At 40.3% G+C, this 24053-nt stretch overlaps 1 protein-coding gene and 1 pseudogene across 1 annotated transcript; both read right to left on the bottom strand.

Annotated features, from left to right (window-relative positions):
- Positions 1 to 2400: 2400 nt before the first annotated feature.
- On the bottom strand, positions 2401 to 12456 carry LOC139380121 (sterol 26-hydroxylase, mitochondrial-like; annotated as a pseudogene).
- A 3849-nt stretch (positions 12457 to 16305) lies between these two features.
- LOC139380836 (ELL-associated factor 2-like) lies at positions 16306 to 23571 on the bottom strand. Its single transcript, XM_071123926.1, has 6 exons — positions 23346 to 23571; positions 22858 to 22952; positions 22599 to 22735; positions 22210 to 22379; positions 19819 to 20082; positions 16306 to 19548 (listed from the first exon to the last, which is right to left on the bottom strand). The coding sequence occupies exons 1-6, from the start codon at positions 23446 to 23448 to the stop codon at positions 19499 to 19501; spliced, it is 819 nt and encodes a 272-aa protein (XP_070980027.1). The 5' UTR covers positions 23449 to 23571; the 3' UTR covers positions 16306 to 19498.
- Between the last annotated feature and the right edge of the window lie 482 nt (positions 23572 to 24053).

Below are 24053 nucleotides of genomic sequence, written 5' to 3'. Positions count from 1 at the left end.
CTACAAAAAAAGTTATCATTAATTTCTTCTTTAATTTCCCGATTTCCAACATCTGGAAGACAATGAGCCCTCTAAAAATCCAAATGCATTGTAAAACTCAGTAGTCTATACAGTAATATTAGCATACAACTATTTCCCAACTAAACCCCTGCCATGCCAATGGGTTGTATTTGTCATGGTCAATAGTCTCCTATTGTAAATAAATGAATGTTTAGCATGTGCACATTATCCTTTCATGTGTTGTGGAGTTCCACCCTGGCGCCAGAGCCCATCTCCTATGCATGGGCACCACAGGCAGTAGAGACACGGACTACATAATTCATCTGGGTTGTTGTGGAACGTGTGTTCTGAATGAAATAGTTAATGAGAGAGAGAGAGAGAGAGAGAGAGAGAGAGTCACTAAAAGCTGTATGTGTTTTCTAGAGTAATACATGACTCATACTAACATGTGAGTTAAACTATGAATCTAATTCACTATGGCACTATGCCACTTAAAAACGTAATTCAATACTCCTATTAAATTCTGACCATATGACCCATTTAGCACAGTTGCACATATAGGCCAAGTTAAACCTGTAATATGAAAAAAAATCTGGCCTGCGAGTTCAATATGGAACCACTTCCAAAGGGGTTATTATCAGTTTCAAACATTGGTTGTTATCTGAACATAGTTTTGTGCCAACTGAATGACTGCATCTATATTATCCAGGTGTGTAAAGTACTTAATTAAAAATACTTTAAAGTACTACTTAAGTAGTTTATTGGGGTATCTGTACTTAACTATTTATATTTTTGACAACTTTTACTTTACTTCATTCCAAAATAAAATAATTTACTTTTTAATTCATACATTTTTCCTGACACCGAAAAGTACTCGTTACATTTTGAATGCTTAGCAGGACAGGAAAAGGGTACAATTCACATGCTTATCAAGAGAACATCCCTGGTCATCCCTACTGCCTCTGATCTGGCAGACTCAATAAACACATATGCTTCGGTTGTAAATTATGTCTGAGTGTTGAAGTGTGCCTTGGCTTTCTGTAAATAAATAAAAAACAAGAAAATGGTGCCATTTGGTTTGCTTAATATAAGACATTTGAAATGATTTGTACTTTTACTTTTACTTACTTTTGATACTTAAGTATATTTTAGCAATTACATTTACTTTTGATACTTAAGTATATTTAAAACCAAATACTTTTACTCAAGTAGTATTTTACTGGGTGATTTTCACTTTTACTTGAGTCATTTTTTATTTATTAAGGTATCTTTACTTTTACTCAAGTATGACAATTGGGTAATTTTTCCACCACTGTAACTAAAAGACGCAGCCCACTGGGTAAACACTGGTTGAATCAACACTGTTTCCACGTCATTTAAATGAAATGGCGTTGAACCAACGCGGAATAGATGTTGAATTGACGTCTGTGCCAAGTGGGAAACAGATCTGATAGTGATATTCCTTATTATCACACTTATTATCTAATGACTTTAAATGACCTCTCTGAATCCACAATACTGACTTGGAAAGGGCATTTTATGTCACAATTAACTCCAAATCACGCCAGAAAGAATGATTATCTAGGGATGGGGAGGAGTCATATCAAACTATTCTATGAAAACTTGAATAACCGGACTTTTACTGAATATATTTTGTGATCAAATACTGTTCGGTATGCCTAAGACTTTTATCCACTGCTTGAATAATTAAAGTTGCCATGGTTGGTGGAGAAAATCCTGTTGGTTTTCAATACTGAATTTATAACATTAACAACATATATTTTTAGGTAATTATCATCTATAATAGTATGTGCTTAGTCATTTTAATATAAAATGCATGTTAAAATCACATAACTTTAAAAAATAAAATAAAATGACACTGCGTTTGTTAGTGACAAAGAGTAAATAGCCTCATCTGGAGCAGTTAAAATAAACCTATTTACACAAATACATGTTAAACTAATGACATAAAATGGTCAGCAACAGGGTCTCACTGAGGTCTCACTGTGTTGTGGTCATGATGTTACACATTTGTGGATCACTTGTTAATGACAGGGATGGAACTTAAGGATTTTGGGCAGTGGCCAGCCTGACTAGTAGACCACAATATTTACTAGCCCAGGTCCAAAATATGTGCCATGCGATACTTGAAAAAGGCCAGATTTCACTAGCCGTCGGGTTAGACAGGCACATTTTCTACTAGCCCCGTCTGAAAGGTACTATCCTCGGGCTAGCAGGCTAGCTTAATGTTCATCGCTGTCTTTTAAGGTATGGGAAAGTTAAGTGAGGTAAAGTACACCATCCGTAAAGTAGTGCTTGGTGGCAGAAAGATGTACACCGTGTGAATACTAATGTGGTTCATAAGGAAACTCCTTCTACTGCCATTGGTTCCTCCTGCTGCTAGACTGTCCTATCAATAAACTGCAGGTTGACTGGGGTAGCAGGGACTAGAAGGGTTTTTGTGATTGGCTTGACTGTGGCTCCGGTAGGGTCAGTGCGTATTTCATAGTGTTTTATCAACTATGAGGATAGAGGAGAGCACATTGATTATATTATGTTATTGTCCTAGTCTGATAGAATGTCAGCTCTCCACATGTTAAATGAAAAGAGATATAAAGGATAGATACAAGGTAGAAAAACAACAACCCATGAATAGTACAATTACATAGAAATATGAGCTTTCCTAGTGGGACAATCAATGGCAGTGATTAATCACGATTTGTTCCGGATTTTTCTGGAACCTGACTTGCCGTGGCTGTTGATACGGAGATTTCTGCGCATGTGCAGGATTTTATTTTCTAAGTAGCTGCTGCTTCCCCCTCCTTGACATGTAGAGGGAATCTTCATATTGTAGGCTATACTAAAGATATGGTAGACACATTTGAACTATGCATTCCATACTGTACCTCAAGCGTGACTTCATGTCATTTTTTCAGGAGGGGTGTTGAGCAACATCAAATCAAATGTTATTTGGCATATGCGCCGAATACAACAGTGAAATGCTTACTTACAAGCCCTTAACAAACAATGCAGTTTTAAGAAAAATATGTGTTAAGTATTTACTAAAATAAACTGAAGTTTAAAAAAATATATGATAAAAAATCAAATAAAAAATCATTAAAGAGCAACAATAAAATAACATCAATGAGGCTATTCACAGGTGGTACCGGTACAGAGTCAATGTGCTATATATGTTCCAAGATCTTGAGAGGAACGTATATCTTCCTCAACGAGGACTATCCTGAAGCTGTGCGCCAGAAGAGGAAAGAACTGATCCCAGCCATGAAAGCTGCCAGAGAGCGTGGGGACATTGCTTACATCCGCTATGACAGGCTCATTGTCCACCCTCCCTCCCAGAAGCCTGGAAGGGATGAGAGAGCCAAGCCTATGGGTTCATAGCTTCAACCCAATTGACACACACACATTGATTAATGGACTGCTGAATGTATATTTTTTTCTCTTTCTTTGTCTGCTCTTTTCAGTATGATGTCTATCTCTGATAAGCTACCCAGGAAAGGGCTGAAAACAGCCCATATTAATATGTGTATCCTTAGAAATAAGGTTTGTGAAATCAATAACTTGCTAACATCAGATAACATTCATATATTAGCCATTTCTGAGACTCACTTAGATAATTTATTTGATGATACACCAGTAGCAATACAAGGATATAACATCTATAGAAGATGCAGAAATGCTTATGGGGGAGGTGTTGCCTTTTGGGGTGTTGCTATATTCTATCTACATTTGCATACACTGTTCATAGATTTTTCTATTGTGTTATTGACTGTTTATTTGCTTATTCCATGTGTAACGCTGTGTTGTTGTTTTTGTCGCACTGCTTTGCTTTATCTTGGCCAGGTCGCAGTTGTAAATGAGAACTTGTTCTCAACTGGCCTTCCTGGTTAAATACAGGTGGGAAAAATAAAAAATAAAAGGCCACCAAGTGCTAACAGTCAGTATGTAAATAATATGTGTGAAATGCTTGATAGTGTATGTGATGTAAACAGAGGTCTACTTTCTTGAGGACCTGAATATTGACTGGTTTTCATCAAGCTGTCCGCTCAAGAAGAAGCTTCTTACTGTAACCAATGCCTGTAATCTGGTTCAGGTTATTAATCAACCTGCCAGGCTATTTACAAACACTACAGGAACAAGATCATCCACATGTATCGATCACATCTTTACTAATACTGTAGAACTTTGTTCTAAAGCTGTATTCGTACCCATTGGATGCAGTGATCACAATATAGTGGCTATATCCAGGAAAGCCAAAGTTCCAACAGCTGGGCCTAAAATAGTGTATAAGATACAAAATATTTTGCTGATACTCTTATGTAGATGATGTAAACAATATTTGTTGGTCTGATGTGATTAATAAGGAGTATCCAGAAGCTGCACTAGATTCATTTATGAAGTTGCTTTGTCCAATTATTGATAAACATGCACCTGTTAAGAAACTGACTGTCACGATCGTTGTAAGAAGTGGACCAAAGCGCAGCGTGGTGTGAAGGCATCATTTTAATGGATGACGAAAAACACAAAGTAAACTGAACAAACTAACAAAAACAACAAACAAACGTGACTGCTAACATGCAACTAGACATAGACAAACTAGACATTCAACATAGAATGCCCACTCCTATCACACCCTGACCAAACAAAACATAGAAACAACAACGCAAATCATGGTCAGAGTGTGACACTGACTGTTAGAACTGTTAAGGCTCTGTGGATTGATGAGGAATTGAAAAACTGTATGGTTGAAAGAGATGGGGCAAAAGGAGTGGCTAATAAATCCGGCTGCACATCTGACTGGTTTACTTACTGCACATCTGACTGGTTTACTTACTGCAAACTGAGAAATGATGTGACTAAACTCAACAAAAAGATGAAGAAACTGTATTATGAAGCCGAATTCAATGAAAGAAAGAATGATCGAAAAAAAATGGAGTACTTTAAATGAAATTATGCAAAACATACAAACATACAAAACCATTTGATGTTGCTAATTATTTTTATGATTACTTCATTGGCAAAGTGAGCAAACTTAGGCAGGATATGCCAACAACGAAGCGTGAGCAATTGTATTCATGTATAAAAAAACAAATAATGAAAGAAAAGCAGTGAATTTTGTAAAGTTTAGTGTGGGAGAGGTGGAAAATGTATTGTTATTGATCAATAATGACAAACCTCCTGGCATTGACAATGTGTAACTCTGTGTTGTTTGTGTCGACTGCTTTGCTTTATCTTGGCCAGGTTGCAGTTGTAAATAAGAACTAGTTCTCAACTGGCCTACCTGGTTAAATAAAGGTGAAATAAAAACAGAATAAATATAAGGTCTGGGAAAATATGTGTGGGGTAGTGTCTGGAACCACTGTATGTCCTCTCTGATGTTACACCTATCCTGGGGTAGTGTATGACCTAGAGGCTCACTCCTCAGTGAGTTTGTCCAGGAGAGGGGTCAAGAAGGGGTTTTACTTGAGATGGGAGTATCTGGAGTTGACAATTGATTTATGCCATAGAATGCATTGGTGTTTCTGTGCTATGAAGTACCAGGAACGAGGTCGGAGCATCATCTTAGGGGCCAGACTGAACAATAAGAACAGTCTTCATGGCAAATATTATCTGGCTGCGGGAGACTCCTTTCTCATACATCAAGTTTCACCTTGTGACCCATTCCATACATCTGCTGTTTGTCATGAAGACTAAAAGGGCGTATCTTTTCTATAAGATATTTTTGTATGTCAAAGCTACTCGCCACAATACTTGGAAGTGTTGAGCCGACCGGCCTCATCATTATAGAAGCACTTGCTCTATGCTTTCCTTATTAATACGTTTTGAATAAAGTAATATCCTGATTGGTGATTGACCTCGTCTCTCCTCACTGTTGATTAGAATTTCCACCACACTGATCTTGTCTATTGATGTTCTGTATTATGTTTCATGTTGTGTGGACCCCAGGAATAGCTGCTCGTTTTGCAACAGCTAATGTGGATCCTAATAAAACACCTTTGCCCTCGCACATTTGGTAAGTCGAGGTAATATGTACAGTACCAGTCCAAAAAAATTGGACACACCTACTTATTCAAGGATTCATCTTTATCTTTTTTTTTTTCTTTTTTTTTTTTTCTCTACATTGTAGAATAATAGTGAAGACATCAAAACTATGAAATAATACATGGAATCATGTAGTAACCAAAAACGTGTTACACATCAAAATATATTTTAAAATCTTCAAAGTAGCCACCCTTTGCCTTGATAACAGCTTTGCACACTCCTGGCACTCAACAAGCCTCACCTGGAATTCTTTTCCAACAGTCTTGAAGGAGTTCCCACATATGCTGGGCACCTGTTGGCTGCTTTTCCCCACACCCTGCGGTCCAACTCATCCCAAACCATCCTAATTTGGTTGAGGTCGGGTGATTGTGGAGGCCAGGTCACCTGAAGCAGCACTTAATCCCTTTTATTGGTCAAATATTTTTTTACAAAGCATGGAGGGGTGTTGGATCATTGTCCTATTGAAAAACAAATGATAGTCCCACTAAGCCCAAACCAGACGGGATGGCCTATCGCAGCAGAATGCAGTGTTTGCCATGCTGGTTAAGTGTGCCTTGAATTCTAAATAAATCACTGAAATTGTCACGAACAAAGCACCCCCACACATCCTCCTCCATGCGGGAACCACACGTGCAGAGTTCACCTGCTCTGCGTCTCACAAAGACACAGCGGTTGGAACCAAAAATTTGGACCATCAATTCGACCATGAAGGCCTGAGTCACGCAGTCTCCTCTGAACAGTTGATGTTGAGATGTGTCTGTTACTTGAACTCTGTGATGCATTTATTTGGGCTGCAATTTCTGAGGCTGGTAACTCTAATGAACTTTTTCTCTGCAGCAGAGGAAACAGGGGGTCGTCCTTTCCTGTCCTCATGAGAGCCAGTTTCATCATAGTCCTTGTCATGTCTTAAAATAATGATTGACTGTCGTTTCGCTTTGCTTATTTGAGCTGTTACCAAAATATGGACCTATTTTACCAAATAGGGCCATTTTCTGTATACCACCCGTACCTTGTCACAACACAACTGATTGTATAAGGGCACAGGGCGAGACCCAGATGCAGATGGTTCGAGACTCTGATATTTATTAGTATCCAAGGGGCAAGCAAGAGAATGATTGCGGCCAGGCAAAAAGATCATAACAAGGTCAGAGTCCAGGAGGTACAGAGTGGCAGGCAGGCACGAGGTCAGGGCAGGCAGTATGGTCTGGCAGGCGGGTTCAGAGTCAGGGCAGGCAAGGGTCAAAACCGGAGGACTAGCAAAAGAGAGAAAATAAAAAGCAGGAGCACGGGGAAAAACACGCTGGTTGACTTGATGAGACGAACTGGCACAGAGAGACAGGGAGCACAAATAAATACAGCAGGGAAAATAAGAGACACCTGGAGGGGGTGGAGACAATCACAGGGACAGGTGAAACTGATTGGCTCAAACGCATTAAGGAGGAACGAAATTACACAAATTAACTTTTAACAAGGCACACCTGAAGCTGGTTGAGAGAATGCCAAGAGTGTGCAAAGCTGTCAAAGGGTGGCTACTTTAAAGAATCTCAAATATATTTTGATTTGTTTAACACTTTTGGTAACTACATGATTCCATGTGTTTTTTCATAGTGAAGACATCAAAACTATGATTCTCCAACGTGTAGGAATCCCAACTTTTGACTGGTACTGTAAATGTAGGTAGAGGGAAATCGACTAGTCATAGATAAACAGAGAAGCAGCAGCGTAAAAATGGGAGGGGTCAATGCAAAGATATTCAGCTATCGTGTTCTAAACAAAAGACATGCTCAACATGTTTGTACTTTGTCTGTTGTAACAGTATATTTAGGCAAACATAAACACAAGCAAGACATACAGGCAGTCAAAATAGCAATTATTTCCTCATTATCATTGCAAACATTAGCTAGTTCTTTTTTTCAGCAACTCCTCGCGCAACATAACAATGAATATTATCACAACTAGTAGGCAGTAGTTGACAAACCACATAATGAATAATAGTGCAGCCCACTGCAAAATGAACTCGTCCAGACTCTGGTTACCTGTCCGGATGCTAGAGCTACCTAGAACGTTCGGCTGCCCAGAGGTGGAACAGTTAGGTAGCCTACTCATGCGGTACTAGTTACATCATTTGTACAGGAACTCTGACTAGTGGCTACAATATGACAGCAACTATAAAGATGTGTACATCACACAAAACGCTAATTGTTTTTGCTCCTATGCAATGTGTAGGGACTGTCCTGGTTGTGCAACTGCAATAACCGTTACAACAGACAGAAGGTTGTATAACCTTCAATAAATATTTTTGGGGATGTCATTCAAATCGCTACAGGGTTTATCAACTGTTCAGAAATATGAGGCAGAGATCGGCTACAGCAACATGGTTCAGAAGAGAGTGAATAAAGTGAGAAAGGTAAACGGATGGGGAGTGCGAGAAGTAGGTACATAGCGTGTATAACATGCCCAGAGCTTTGAGAAAGAGGTTTCTAGAGGGGAGGGTCCACAACCAGCTGAACCTGATTATATTAGAGGGTTACTACAGACTAGATCAACAATTATAACTAACTCAATGTCTTGAGGCTGCAGCTAAAAAGTAGGTTAAACATGTATAACCTAATGTAGCTTTAACCCATCTGCCCTCTAGAGGCACTGGCAAATGAAATGTGAAAGTCACTGAAGGAAATGTATAAAAGACAGAGGATGCTGTATTGTCTCTTGCACTATCACAGTTGCCTGATCATTTCCAGACGCAGAAAAGCATGTGGTCTGAATCCCAAGCTACTATCACAGTTCTACATAAAACTGTTGAATGAAGGGCATATGCTGTAGGTGTCACATCTGCTCCTGCTGCACCCCCTAGTGGACATCCAGCGTCTCCTTGACCTGCAGCCATTTCCCCCAGTTCTCTCCCTCTCCTTCTCGGTGTGTGAGGTTGGAGACAGTTGTGCTGGAGTCAGCAGTTCCCCACCAGCTGCAACCCCTTCCATAATCAAGACCTCTACAAATAATCAGTTCCGCCACTTCCACTCTGCCAGATCATAATCTCTGTTCGGTCAGTCATGCGTCTAGCTATTCGTCGTCATTTAAGATCCTGTATCCTGCTGTGCCTATTTCCTTGCCTGATGCTGTTTCTCCTCTCACTGCAGTTTTGCCACTCTGACTCTGGTTCCTGTTCCACATTTCACCACCCTGCTACCCTGTTCTGGATTCAACTGATCATCACTCCCTTGGATTCCCCTCCAGACCCGTTTACCCTGTCCCAACCCAGCTCACTCCAACCTCAGCCTCCACATCTGGTTTCCTACAACTCATCCAAGCGTCCCTGGATCTGCACTTCATCTCTCCCTGCGTTACAATAAATATATTGGTTCATTCATCCCTGTTTCCTGGTTTGAGTCTGTTCTTGGGTTCCCCTGTGCTGCTCCGCATAACAGTAGGGGTACTATACAACTACAGAGCAGGCCTGGATGTCTTACCCTGGAGAGGATGAGGAACATTTCCAGCTCGGCCAACTTCCTGCCCAGGCAGGCCCGGACCCCGAAACCAATGGGCACTGAGCCGAAGGGGTGCTGGTTCTTGTCTTTCCCCAGCCCACACGGAGCCAGCGTTCAGGCAGGAAGACTTGGGGCTCCGGGAACCCTGCCTGGTCATAGGACACAACATAGTGACACAGGTGGAACAAGTCTGGGATGGAAAGGAAGGAGGAGAGAGATGAAGCCCCTTGAATTGAGATAGAGGGAAAGGACAGGAGAGGGAGAACAGACAAATACATCTGCTCTAACTCTGATCAGTGGTATACTGTTTGGTGTGAGCAATATCAACAAACCAAAAGTCTACCTTGGATTTTAATGAATTAAAATACTGAAGTTAAGGGCGAAAGGTAATATATATCTCTGGATATACAAGTGTGATTGTATCTCCACACACAGGATGAAAATAGAAGTACTTTATTTTACCAATAGAAAACATTTCCAACAGTACAAGATGGTAGAAGTGTAAGTCACATTTTTGGGTTAGAGGTGCTCCCCCACAACTATGTCATTTTCCACATTGATGCGTGTGTTTCCTGGTACTCCTGGGTACATCCTGGAGAGAGTATAGAAGAGTCACGAGGGGTAGAGAGGAAAGGATTGGCGCCATTTGACTAATTAAGAATAAATTATAGGCACATTGACGTACACTGCACGTCACAATACATAACTCATTATGAATATAATAACTTTAATAACCCATTATGAATTTTATAATGAGTGAATTTACAGAATGACAGATGACTGACAACTTACTGTAGTGTCTCCCTGACAACAGCCTTGAGCCAGGGCATTCTAATGATGTCATCACTAGTAGGCACCTTGTCCCCTGGGCAGACACTGATCACTTCCTGGTACAGCTTCTCCTAGATCTCTGGCTCCAGGGCCATGTGGTACAGAGACCACGAGATGGTGTTGGATGTCTGTAGCATAGAAATACAATTACAATAGGAATAGGTTGTAGGCTAATAATATTAGTATTATGTTAATTGCGAGGTAATTCTATTTTTATGGTCTGATTAGGGAGGCAGGCACCAATGAGAGACAATGGTACCGATACTGTTATGGTGCTTACTGTAACAGTCTGACGTAGGAAGCTAATGTGGTTATATTGAAAATGTTCACAATCTAAAATAACAAAAAAAACATGTGCCCCAGCAGGCCTTCACCCCTTTCTCCACTACTGTTGCCACCCTGTCACACCCTACTGTGAAACAGCACTTCATAAAACACACACCTCACCGTATCGATCCCAGCCAGCAGTAGCTCAGCGATGGACCCCAGTATCTCAGTGACAGACATCTGTTCACTGACCAGGAGGTGTGTGAGGTACTCTCCCTCCACCGGCTGGCCCAGATGAACCTTCTGCTCAATCTCCTCCATCTTCTGAAGCACCTGCTCCGCCGCTGTATGGGGACAGAGGTCAGAGGTTAACCAGCACAATATAGATGCTTAGGGTGAATCTCAGGTCTTTTCTCAATTCCTTGTGTAGCAGATGGGGATCTGTGAAACCACAGGAGGCTGGTGATGGGAGGATGGCTCATAATAGCTGGAATGGAGTAAATTGAATGTTATCGAACATGTTTGATGCGTCGATACCATTCCATGTATTCCATTCCAGCCAGTACTATGAGCCATCCTCCCCAATTAAGGTGCCACCAGCTGCCTGTGCGTGAAACTCATACCTCAGCCTGAAGTGTCCCCACTTGAGCTGCCTCCCTGACCAAGGCCCTACTCCCCCGATTGCTCAGTTTGGCGGGCAGCCAGCTCTAGGAAGAGTCTTGGTGGTTCCAAATTTCTTCCATTTAAGAATGATGGAGGCCACTGTGTTCTTGGGGACAATCAATGCTGCAGCAATGTTTTGGTACCCTTCCCCAGATCTGTGCCTCAAAACAACCCAGTCTAGGAGCTCTGTGGAAAATTCCTTCAACCTCATGGCTTGGTTTTTGCACTGACATGCACTTTCAACTGTGGGACCTTATATAGACAGGTGTGTGCCTTTCCAAATCATGTCCAATCAATTCAATTTACCACAGGTAGACTCCAATCAAGTTGTAGAAACATCAAGGAGGATCAATGGAAACAGGATGCACCTGAGCTCAATTTTGAGTCTCATGCACATGAGAAACATGATGTCACATAACATATCATCAACAACTTAAACACATTGCATCATTTTCATATGTGAAACGAGTGAGAGCGTGAGTGCCCTCAAAAAAATCCTACATCCTCCTCATTCACAAGTTTGCAGTAGAGGTTACTTGAGTTCATGGGTATGTGATAATGTGTAATGTTATGTGAAATGTTATTGTGCAGTCTACCTTTTCAATCTTTATTATACTCTTTGAAAAAAGGAACTATCTAGAACCTAAAACGGTTCTTCGGCTGTACCCTTAGAATAATCATTTTAGGTTCCAAGTAGAACCCTTTTGGGTTCCATTTAAAAACCTAAAAGGGTTTTTAAATGGAACCCAAAAGGGTTCTACTTGGAACCTAAAATGGTTCTACCTGGAACCAAAAAGGGTTCTCCTATGGCGACAGCCGAAGAACCATTTTGGAACACTTTTTTCTAAGTGTACATGATAGAGCATGTGATGCCATACAAATGTCTCACTTATTCAGTCATTCACTCATTGACTCACTCACTCGTTAACTCACTCGCCCTCTCATTCACTCACTTGTTCTCTCACTCCCTCACTCACTCATTTACTCACTCACTCACACACTCACTCATTATTTAATTCATTCACTCACCAACTTTGAAGAGGTGATCCCAGACAGCCACAAACTGTTTCCAGAAAGGGAGGTAGGGCCAGGTGGACTTGGGGAAGAGAATGATGATTGGGGAGAGGCGGAACATCTCTCCTACTGAGACGATTCTGTTGCCCTTGACCGATGAACAGACTGACCTTGAACACTTTCACACATATCTGTAAGGGAATTCAAGCGATCAGTCACTCACTCACTATACAATGCTTTATCTAATCAACTACCATGGCTAAAGACCCCTGTGCAATTACTTTAAAGTATTTTCTCTAACACAATGGTTCTCGGTCCTGGGGACCCAAAAGGGGTGCATATTTTTGCCCTAGCAACTACACACCTGATTCAAATCGTCAAAGCCTAATGATGAGATTATGATTTGAATCAGGTGTGTAGTTGCTAGGGCAAAAACTAAAATGTGCTCCCCTTTGCATCCCCAGGACCAGGGTTGAGAACTGTTGCTCTAACATAGTGGTTCCAAAACTTTTTATAGTCCCGTACCCCTTCAAACATTCAACCTCCAGCTGCGTAACCCCTCTAGCACCAGGGTCAGCGCACTCTCAAATGTTGTTTTTTCCAATATTGTAAGCCTGCCATACATTTATTATACATATGAATGAATGTGTGACATGGGAAGTGACAAAGAGCTCTTATAGGACCAGGGCATAAATAATAATATAATCATAATCAATAATTTTGCTCTTTATTTAGCCATCACACATAACAACGTATTTGTTCATCAGAAATGGTGAATAACTCAGCACAGGTTAATGAGAAGGGTGTGCTTGAAAGGATGCACATAACTGTGTTGTGTTGTATTGGAGCGAGTCTCAGTCTTAAATCATTTTCCACACATATTCTGTGCCTACATTTTTAGTTTTCATGCTAGTGATGGCCGAGAATCCACTCTCACATAGGTAGGTATGTGGTTGAAAAGGTCATCAGTGTCTTAACAGCGCGATTTGCCAAGACAAGAAACTCTGAACGCAGCCCTATCCAGAAATCTGGCAGTGGCTTCTGATTAAATTAAATTTTCACAGATCCGCTTCTTGCAATTTAGATGAGGCTCTCTTGTTCAGATATCAGTAAGTGGACTGGAGGCAGGGCATGAAAGGAAAACAAATCCAGTTGTTTGTGTCATCCGTTTCAGGAAAGTACCTGCGTAATTGTGCACCAACTCACTCAGGTGCTTCACTATATCACATTTGACATTGTCCGTAAGCTTGAGTTAATTTGCACACATAAAAATCATACAATGATGGAAAGACCTGTGTGTTGTCCTTGTTAATTAAGGCAGACAGAAAAGAGCTCCAACTTCTTAATCATAGCCTCAATTTTGTCACGCACATTGTATTTGTATTTATTATGGATCCCCATACTAAATCCCCTAATAGATCCCCTGCCAAAGCAGCAGCTACTCTTCCTGGGGTCCAGCAAGGTTAAGACAGTTTATTCAATTTTTAAAAAAAACTTTACAATACATTCACAGATTTCACAACACACTGTGTGCCCTCAGGCCCCTATTCCACCACTACCACATATCTATAGTACTAAATCTATGTGTATATATAATGCGTGTGCGTGCGTGTGTGTGCGTGTGTGTGTGTGTGTGTGTGTGTGTGTGTGTGTGTGTGTGTGTGTGTGTGTGTGTGTGTGCCAATGTTTGTGTTGTTTCACTGTCCCTGCTGTTCCATAAGGTGTTGAATATACAGTGGCAAGAAAATGTTTGGCGTCGGGAGCAACTGCTTGCACGCAAGTTACCACTCCACTATGTCTTCCTGTCATGGCTTTTGCCCCATCAGTACAGACACCAACACATCTTGATCAAGTCCAATTGATGTCACAAAGCTGTCCAGGAGTTAAAAAATATCCTCTCATGTTGTCCTATTTTCCAATGGTTTGTAGAAGAGGATGTCTTCCTTATTTGACCCCTCATAAACGTAAGGAACATATACCAAGAGCTGTGCCAGGCCTGCCACTTCTGCTGACTCATCCAGCTGTAATGCATATCATTCACTGGCTTGTATGCAAAGCAGTAATTGTTTTAAAACATATCCTGCCATGTCACTGATGCGTCGTGAAAAGGTGTTGTTTGATGAAGACATTGTCTGTATCGTTTTTTGGGCCTTTTCCCTCAGCATTGTGCCAGCCATATCCGTGGCAGCAGGAAGAATTAAGTCCTCCACAATAGTATGGGGCTTGCCTGTCCTAGCAGCTCGGTAGCTCACCATATAAGACGCTTCTAACCCCTTCTTATTATTAACGGTATCTGTTGCTTTTATACATGTCTTACTACTCGAAAGTCGTCTTTATTCTCACTCAAAAAACTTCTGTGGCTTATTTTTCAAATGGTCATGTTTCGTTTCTAAATGTCTGCGCAAGTGTGAAGGTTTCCCACGAGAGAGTAACGGTTAATGTGATTGGATGTTCATTATTTGACTAGGCTACCTGTATTTGACATTGTGTTGTTATTTCGCTGAACACTAGATGGTTTCATTTTATTTTTGGCAGTGAAACAAGGCTACTCAGGCGAGAAAAAAACCTCACCCAAATGTATAGCCCCGTTGGAAAATATAAATGTACTGTTTGTTTGAAATTGTGAAGATAAAAAAATATATATATTAAAGAATAACAAATAAAAAACATTTATTTTTATTTTTATGTGAATCACCTTTTATTTGGCGTACCCCCGACGGCGTTGCGTGTACCCCAGTTTGGGAATACCTGCTCTACAGGAATAACGGAGTCCATCCAAATCATCTTGCCTCCTGGACTCTGTCCACGCATTCCAAGGCTGCGTTGAAACAATGACTTTTCAATGATCCAAGACCAGCTCAGTTAATCCCTACCATTGTGACAATGAGTCGTCATAGTGCTGCATCAAATGTACATGATCTTAGGGGCATTGGCAAACACAATGCAAGTAATTTAATTTATGTACCCCTAATTGCACAGAATACATCTGTTTGTCCTACAGCTATTGTATTCTATTATATAATCATGAGCCTATGAACCAGAGTTACACTGTTAGCACTGAGGCGTTGTGCCCTAGTAGGAAGATCACTTTATGAAGCTCACCCTACACTATCAGCTCCAATATAAATAACATAAGCAAGTCTACCTCTGATAAGCTTCCCAGTATTGTATTAAAAACAATCAAGCAACACAGAAAAGTGCTAAAAAATAGCTAATATTAACATATGCAACCTGAGGAACAAGGTCCATGAAGTCAATAACTTGCTTGTAACAGATGACATTCATTTTCTGACTATCTCTGAAACTCACTTAGATAATACATGTAATGATACAGTGGTAGCAATATAGCTATTTCACAGTAAAAAAATTTGACAACAGACCTTCAGCGCACTTATAGGGAAGGACACTCAACAAGAGAAATTGAGAGAAATTGATGATACAATTATTGTGGGGGCTGTCTTGTTAGACTTCAGTGCAGATTTTGACATTATTGATCATAGTCTGCTTTTGGAAAAACATACACTACCATTCAAAAGTTTGGGATAACTTATAAATGTTCTTGTTTTTGAAAGAAAAGCACATTTTTTTGTCCATTAAAATAACATAAAATTGATCAGAAATACAGTGTAGACATTGTTAATGTTGTAAAAGACTATTGCAGCTGGAAACGGATGACAGCAATTGCACGCAAGGCCAATTATATACTGTACACTGGAGTTACTTACCAAGACGACATTGAATGTTCCTGAGTGGCCTAGTTACAGTTTTAACTTAAATCGTGTTGAAAATCTATGGCAAGACTTGAAAATGGCTGCCTAGCAATGATCAACAACCAACTTGAGAAAGCTTGAAGAATTGATAGAAGAATAATGGGTAAATATTGAACAGTCCAGGTTTGCAAAGCTCTTAGAGACTTACCCAGAAAGCTGAAATCGCTGCCAAAGGTGATTCTAACATTTGAGTCAGGGATGGAATACTTATCTTGTCAAAATATTAAATATATTTATTTTACATTTATAAAAGTTTTTCTTCCACTTTTACAGAGTATTTTGTGTAAATTGTTGACAAAAAACAACTATTAAATCAACTTTAATCCCACTTTGTAACACAACAAAATGTGGAAAAGGTCAAGGGGTGTGAATACTTTCTCAAGGCACTGTAGCCCTAGTGTGATATGGTGCCATTTATTGGTGAAGTGTGGCCAACTTTAAATGAAGCATCTAATCATTCTCAAATTCAATAGAGGCTAATTCATTGAGTCTATATTTTTATTTGACTTTATTTAACTAGGAAAGTCAGTTAAGAACAAAATATTATTTTCAATGACGGCCTAGGAACAGTGGGTTAACTGTCTTGTTCAAGGGCAGAACGACAGATTTGTACCTTGTCAGCTCGGGGATTCGAACTTGCAACCTTAGCCCAATGCTCTAACCACTAGGCTACCCTACCAACTCTGGAGTCACTTATATATGGTTAGTGAGAAGTAGATTTTAAAAGTATTATTAGCATTAGCATGTGTGGTAACGTGCGTCTATAGGTAGAATGCAGCGACTTGTTTTACTCAAAACCTTTCAAAACTGATGTAATGAGTCTAAATACAAAATCTGGAGTATGGTTCAAGAGGAGAAGATGACTGCAGATTATTTTGAGCATTAGCGTTACATATGCAAATAATGAGTTAACAGTTACCTTGTTTAAAAAAATATCAATACCAAATTCAGTTTTGTTCATTTTAGGTGTTTCCATGATAGAGATTACAAGTTTTAAATTGACAGGCCATTGTGGAGTGGATTTACAGTGGTTTAAATGGACACGAAAAATCTGATTTCTCAAACTAAAACATGTACCAAAGATTTTTATAACTAAACCAATATATTACACAGCCTGTCGTTTCCAATGGGAACAAATTAGTCATAGTGGGCAGAACAAGCAAGGAGGTGGGCAGAGCCAAACACGGGCTAGTGAGATCCTATTGGCATGTTCTAGTATACATCTGCATATTTTTGTTAGGGAACGCCTACTCTGTGAAGTGCTCCTGTGTAATAACTCAATTCGCCTTTGCACTCCTTCTAAACAACTCGATTTTTTAAAACTTTTGCAAAGGATAAAGTTTACAAAACTTAGTCCACTCTGTCCACAACAGATTATAGTTTTGGGAACGGGAAACTGTATTGAGATCAAATGTTTAATCAACAAGAAAATGTCCAAATTGTCAGCCAAAATCCATCTCGTTCCATCTTCTCCCACGGTCGGCCAGTGGGTTTCTTCTTACTACCATATTTGGTAGTGAGTGGAAACACCACAAATGGATGCTTCACATTTATACATCCGGTGAAATATCTGTCTCATTGTTCTATCTGTGCATGTACCATGGGCCGATATTCCAGATTACATGTACTACTAAATGTAAAAAGCAATGTAGTGGTGTAAACATGGGCAAAGTTTCCTTCCACCTCATTTTTTTGCACCAGTCTATTCCTTTTAAATCCAAGTCTCAGAGCCCCACAGTGGAGATGTAATGATACCCAGAAATGCTAGGGGTCAAACAGGCAATGGTTCCTATAATTTTTACACCTTTCATTTTTCCCATAAAGGATTTTTAGAAACAATTAAAATAAAAACTGTGTTTTGTGTAGGCTTACCCTGACGTGCAGTTTTGTGAATCTCTCTAGGACAAGATTACTTTTATCAATATATTCAGATAGATTACAATTACATCAATTCATATTTTTGCTGCATTTTTCCTTCGCATATAGGTTTTGCATTACATTAGCATAACAGTCAGGTTTTTCCCCCAATATTGATTTGTAGAATAGTGGATTTCCATTTCCATTCAAATCCATGAACAGGTGCACACCTCAGGAGAAAGGAGAGATTATTGGGACGGACGTAATGTTGTAACATAATACTTTAGAGAGGGTGCAACACTAAGATATGAGATATGACCTGGGATATGTCTCAAACGCATTTCCTGGATTCATCACGCGTCTCATTAATTCCATGATGAATAGCCTCTTTTTATTTTTATTAATTTTTAAAAACACATTGGAAGATCCAACTACCTCCTCTCAGACCTTCTCCTCCAATGCATTTTGTGAAAGAATCGATGAATCAAGGATGCAGGGAATCAAGGAAATACTTTTGAGATTCACGTCAGTAACCATAACAACAGAAGGGATAGTAGTCATTGGAATGGCAGTTCTAAAGGCAGGGCTGTAAGACTCTCACTGGCATCAGGCGATAGGTGCATACATACACTCCCATTGCTCTGACACCCATAGAATACCACCCTGTTGGTTTTTCTGAGTAAATATGTCAAATATAATCATAAATCAGATTCAAGTATTGCAGGTTTAAAGCAACAAAGCTAAGTCATCTTTCAAATACATTACGTAGCATCACTGAGCAAAATCTTTAAGTTACGTTTACCCCACACTAGGCTAAATCAATCCACTTCAAGTAGTGCACTAGTTTCCTCAAATACCCCTCAGACTTGATATGTTGCTAGGCCATATATTAAACAAAAGTACAATTTTAAGATAATTCCTAATAAAGCAACGACATGATAAGACTGCTTCAACCTATCCCCTTTAAGAGTAAATCTTTCACAGTAGTCACAGTCTAACGGCTAAATAATGAAACACTGACGCTATATGATGCTTGAAGTCTTTCCAAATGGGTGAATGAAGGGGAATCCATTCTGATATTGATGTGGCTGATCCTTGATAACAGAAATACCTCCTCTGTTCAATTCAGCAGTATGGTTCCCAGTTCCCTTTGGCCAACTAGTCGTAAAACTTAAACTAGTAGAGTAACCACTACCTAAAATGAACAGGGAAAATAATCCAGATCAAATGTGTAGATAAGAGAATTGATCACAGCTATTGACCCATTTCTTTCAAAAAGGCACTAACAGATATCGACAACTGAGACTATTGATAGAACTATGAAGACACATTCAACTGAAATGCTGGTGGGGTGGTGAGGGGTGTTGCTTCCAAAAGGTGTAGGGGTTTGGTCTTATTTGTCATTAAGAAGATCACATCCATATTCCCTAGTCTCATTCCACTCCTGTTGTGACCCTAAAGGACAGCCATCCATCCAGGTGAAGGTCAGTGCAGCTGTCCACAGATAGACCTCTCTGACACGCCACAGAATCAGTGGTCTCTCACTGGTCAGTCATCGTCACTTTCACTGCCAGACTCACTTAACTGCAGGTCATTCTCTGTAAAAAAAAAAAGGGGAAGTACGAACATCATAAAACCATCAACAGCCATGTCACAATTCTAGCCTTATGGAGTTGGCATAGGCCTAACTCATACAGTATAGCCTATATCCATAGCAATGCAAATAGAAATTCTGATCTAGCAATGCAAATATAAAATGGTTTGATATAACATTAAAGTTTTCAAACTATACCCTAAATACTGAGGAGAGGAGAGGAGAGGGAGGGAGGGAGGGACAAAGAAAAATGAAGCGTAATGAATTAACTTACTTAGCGTACTCATGAGGTGTCCTCCACCCCGAGGTGGTGAGGAGATGGTGGTGGTGGTAACGGTGGTGAGGATGGGCATTCCCTGGTGGGGTGGTGGCGCTGTGAGGGGACCCCCAGAGGGGCCGGGGGGAGGCGGGTGCCGGGACTCGTCCTCAGAATCACTACTGCTGGAGCTGTCCCCACTACTGGAGGAGGAGCTGTGGGAGTCTGAGGACGAGTCCCCACTACTCATCTGGTCCATGACCTTCGCCTCCGCCATTAGCTCTGGTGCGCATGGACACACAGACAGGAAGACACACCGACACATGCGGACAGACACAAAAACAGTGACTGACCTTGAATCACAACACAAGAGGATTTACAAACATAGCAATTGTTCCATTTATATGACCATGGACTACAATCTAGATCAGGCCTGGGCATTTATATGACCATGGACTACAATATAGATCAGGCCTGGGCATTTATATGACCATGGACTACAATCTAGATGGTTTGAGATTAGGACAGCTATTACACGTGACACTCTACCAGGGCTCTAAAGTGCAACCAATTTGTTTCCAAGTGCCCTGGAGAAAAAAACGAATGCAGATTCACTAGCGTGGTTACACCATTACTACAGCGAAAACAACTTGCTTCTATCCCAACCAGGTCAAAAGGCCTGACCCATATTACCCACATCTGTGCCCCCAAATATTCGTACTTGCGAAAAAGAACTGTCGTTGCTCCAACGTGTACCTAACCATAAACATCGATGCCTTTCTTAAAATCAATACACAGAAGTATATATTTTTAAACCTGCATATTTAGCTAAAAGAAATCCAGGTTAGCAGGCAATATTAACCAGGTGAAATTGTGTCACTTCTCTTGCGTTCATTGCACGCAGAGTCAGGGTATATGCAACTGTTTGGGCAGCCTGGCTCATTGCGAACTAATTTGCCAGAATTATACGTAATTATGACATAACATTGAAGGTTGTGCAATGTAACAGCAATATTTAGACTTAGGGATGCCATCCGTCAGATGAAATACGGAATGGTTCCATATTTCACTGAAATAATAAACCTCTTGTTTTTGAGATGATAGTTTCCGGATTCGACCATATTAATAACCTAAGGCTCGTATTTCTGTGTGTTATTATGTTATAATTAAGTCTATGATTTGATAGAGCAGTCTGACTGAGCGATGGTGGGCACCAGCAGGCTCGTAAGCATTCATTCAAACAGCACTTTCGTGCGTTTTGCCAGCAGCTCTTCGCAATGCTTCAAGCATTGCGCTGTTTATGACTTCAAGCCTATCAACTCCTGAGATTAGGCTGGTGTAACCGATGTGAAATGGCTAGCTAGTTAGCGGGGTGCGCGCTTTCAAACGTCACTCGCTCTGAGACTTGGAGTAGTTGTTCCCCTAGCTCTGCATGGGTAACGCTGCTTCGAGGGTGGCTGTTGTCGTTGTGTTCCTGGTTCGAGCCCAGGGAGGAGCGAGGAGAGGGACGGAAGCTATACTGTTACACTGGCAATACTAAAGTGCCTATAAGAACATCCAATAGTCAAAGGTTAATGAAATACAAATGGTATAGAGAGAAATGGTCCTATAATTCCTAGAATAACTACAACCTAAAACTTCTTTCCTGGGAATATTGAAGACTCATGTTAAAAGGAACCACCAGCTTTCATATGTTCTCATGTTCTGAGCAAGGAACTTAAACGTTAGCTTTCTTACATGGCACATATTGCACTTTTACTTTCTTCTCCAACACTTTGTTTTTGCATTATTTAAACCAAATTGAACATGTTTCATTATTAATTTGAGGCTAAATTGATTTTATTAATGTATTATATTATGTTAAAATAAGTGTTTATTCAGTATTGTTGTAAATGTCATTATTACAAAAAAACGTCCGATTATTCGGTATCGGCTTTTTTTGGTCCTCCAATAATCGTTATCGGCGTTGAAAAATCATAGTCGGTCGACCTCTAGTCTGTGCAGGACTGATTTATTCATCACTCTCCCAACCCACAAAAGCAGCCTACTCTATTTCATTGAGACCACACATAATATATACTAGGCACACTTGACCTCGCACACCCAACTAGGAGAGGAGAGGTAGGCTACGAAACTTGAAGCAGCAAATTGTGTGTGTGAATAACGCAATAAAGATGTGCTTTTAATACAATAGGTAGGCTAACGCATACAACGCAGAAAGACACCCATTTCCAAATCATCTGTGGGACAACAAAATGTTTTCATTTGTCTGACCGCCCGCTCCCAACCGCAGCATGAAAAAGTGACCACCGCGCCGCAATGATCTCTGTCGGGACAGAGATCACTGTCTCTGTCGGGAATGTAGCCCTCTTAATTTAGAGCCCTGTGCATTACTGATGGTCTACATACCTCTCTCAATGTCATCCATGGGGGAGGCAGGGGACATCTTCTCTTTGGGAGGAGAGCTCTTGGAGCCTGCTGGGGTTTTGCTGCTGCTGCTAACACTAGTCTTCATCTGCTGGCTCAGACGACTGGTCTGCTGCTCTATACGAGACTGGATCTTACTGCTGCCTTCAGCCCTGACAACACACACACACACAGTTTATAGCTCCTAACTACGTAAGTAATACAAATCCGAATGACAAGTGAATCTGGACAGCCCAAGTAACCAAGGAAACAGAAGGATGCAGTTTGAAACGGAGTTACTGTCCATTAAGAAATTATAATTTTCCATTGCACTAATGTTTTGCTACAGTGTGCCCAAATTAACACAAGTCGACCCTACTCTGTCCACCTACCTGGTCTTCTTGACTGCAATGTTGCTGTTGAGTTTCTCCAGACGGTACTCTCCTGTATCATGGTTTACAATGAGAATACATTCCTTCATATAAGGCCTCTTGGATCCTTTGAAGACTGTTACAGGGGCAGTGGATCCCTGGGGAAAATCAATATATATATGTTAATTTCTGGATATCAAGAGTTAAAGGGGGGAAAACAATCAAAATGTGCACTTTTCAATAATCAACTGTAAAATACATGATAATGCTTCATTCTTACCTCCAGATTGGGCAGTGTGATGGTAACTTGTTCTCCCTTTCCCACCTCCAGCTCTCCCTCACAGGAGGTGTCAATGGAGGCTGGTTTGAAGTCATCTGAATCAAAGAGATAAGAGAACAGTAGAAGTTACACACTACTGAATTACACAGCAACATTATACAAGCAGACTGTAGGCTCCACACAAAAAGATTATTGGTTTGGTTAGTTCTGACAGAATGAAGTTTCAGTCGCCACTGTTCACCTACAGATGGTGCCACAAGGCCACTATTGTTGCTAACAAACAGCAGCAAGTGATGCAAACCAAAAGCCCAATCAAAAGTACGAAAATGTGATAAATGTTTAAATGTTTAATAAAGTGACAGTGACTTAGACAAACGAGTTAGCTATTTCATTTAAAACTAATATTTTGGGGTTTTAACTAACTAGCTATCCATTGGCATACGTTAGCAAGTTAGCTAGCTAGCAAGTATGATCAAAATGCCACTTACATCGCACCGTGTGGTAGGCACCTTTGGGTTGTTTCTCAAATGTTTCGCCTAATTTCAAAACATGTTCTTGACTGTCAAAGTGTGAGTATGTTGTTCCATTCATATTCTAATCAAAGTTTTCAATCATATGTTAATAACAGTAAACTTTCCACGTCCATTCGATACCATCTACCGCAAAACGAGCCAACTCACTTCCAGACCTAAGTTCTGCCCTTCCTTCGTTGTGATTGATCAGACTGATCTAGTTGCTTTTTTTGATTCGTGTAAATACCTGTCAATCAATATTTTGAGAATTTCAGGCGGAAGTTGCTTCAGAGCTCATGTCACATGGCATGGTTTGCTTTAAAAAAAAAAACGTGCTGAGAATTTCTTCATCATAACTGCACAAGTGTTTTATATTCATGGAGCTTCTATATGACAACATCACACAGAACAGAGCGTCTATGGTCGGCTCCAAATGAGCGATGGGCCTCTAAGTGGCCAAACACAGGCAGCCAAACAACATTATCAATTCTTGGTTAGAGCTTTTCATTCCGCAAGCCTACATTAAAACCAACAAATAGCCCATTTATATATTTGTTGGTTTTAATATAGGCTAGCGTAATGAAAAGCTCTAACCAAGAATTGATCATATATATATATATATGTATATGTGTATTTTTTTTTACATAACAGCATTAGGCCCATGTTTGCATTGCTGAAGGAAAA

Source organism: Oncorhynchus clarkii, chromosome 22 (assembly GCF_045791955.1).
Source record: "Oncorhynchus clarkii lewisi isolate Uvic-CL-2024 chromosome 22, UVic_Ocla_1.0, whole genome shotgun sequence".
NCBI classification, from domain to species: domain Eukaryota; kingdom Metazoa; phylum Chordata; class Actinopteri; order Salmoniformes; family Salmonidae; genus Oncorhynchus; species Oncorhynchus clarkii.
This window is presented reverse-complemented; position numbering and strand designations above follow the sequence as displayed.

Bases quoted from the DNA above. Each gene is read 5' to 3' on its own strand.
- LOC139380836 (XM_071123926.1), bottom strand. From the start codon at position 23,448: ATGAATGGAACAACATACTCACACTTTGACAGTCAAGAACATGTTTTG. The intron at 22,736-22,857 runs GTAAGAATGAAG...GATTTTCCCCAG, and splicing joins TCACACTGCCCAATCTGGAG to GGATCCACTGCCCCTGTAAC. The intron at 19,549-19,818 runs GTAAGTTAATTC...TTTTTTTTACAG, and splicing joins ACACCTCATGAGTACGCTAA to AGAATGACCTGCAGTTAAGT.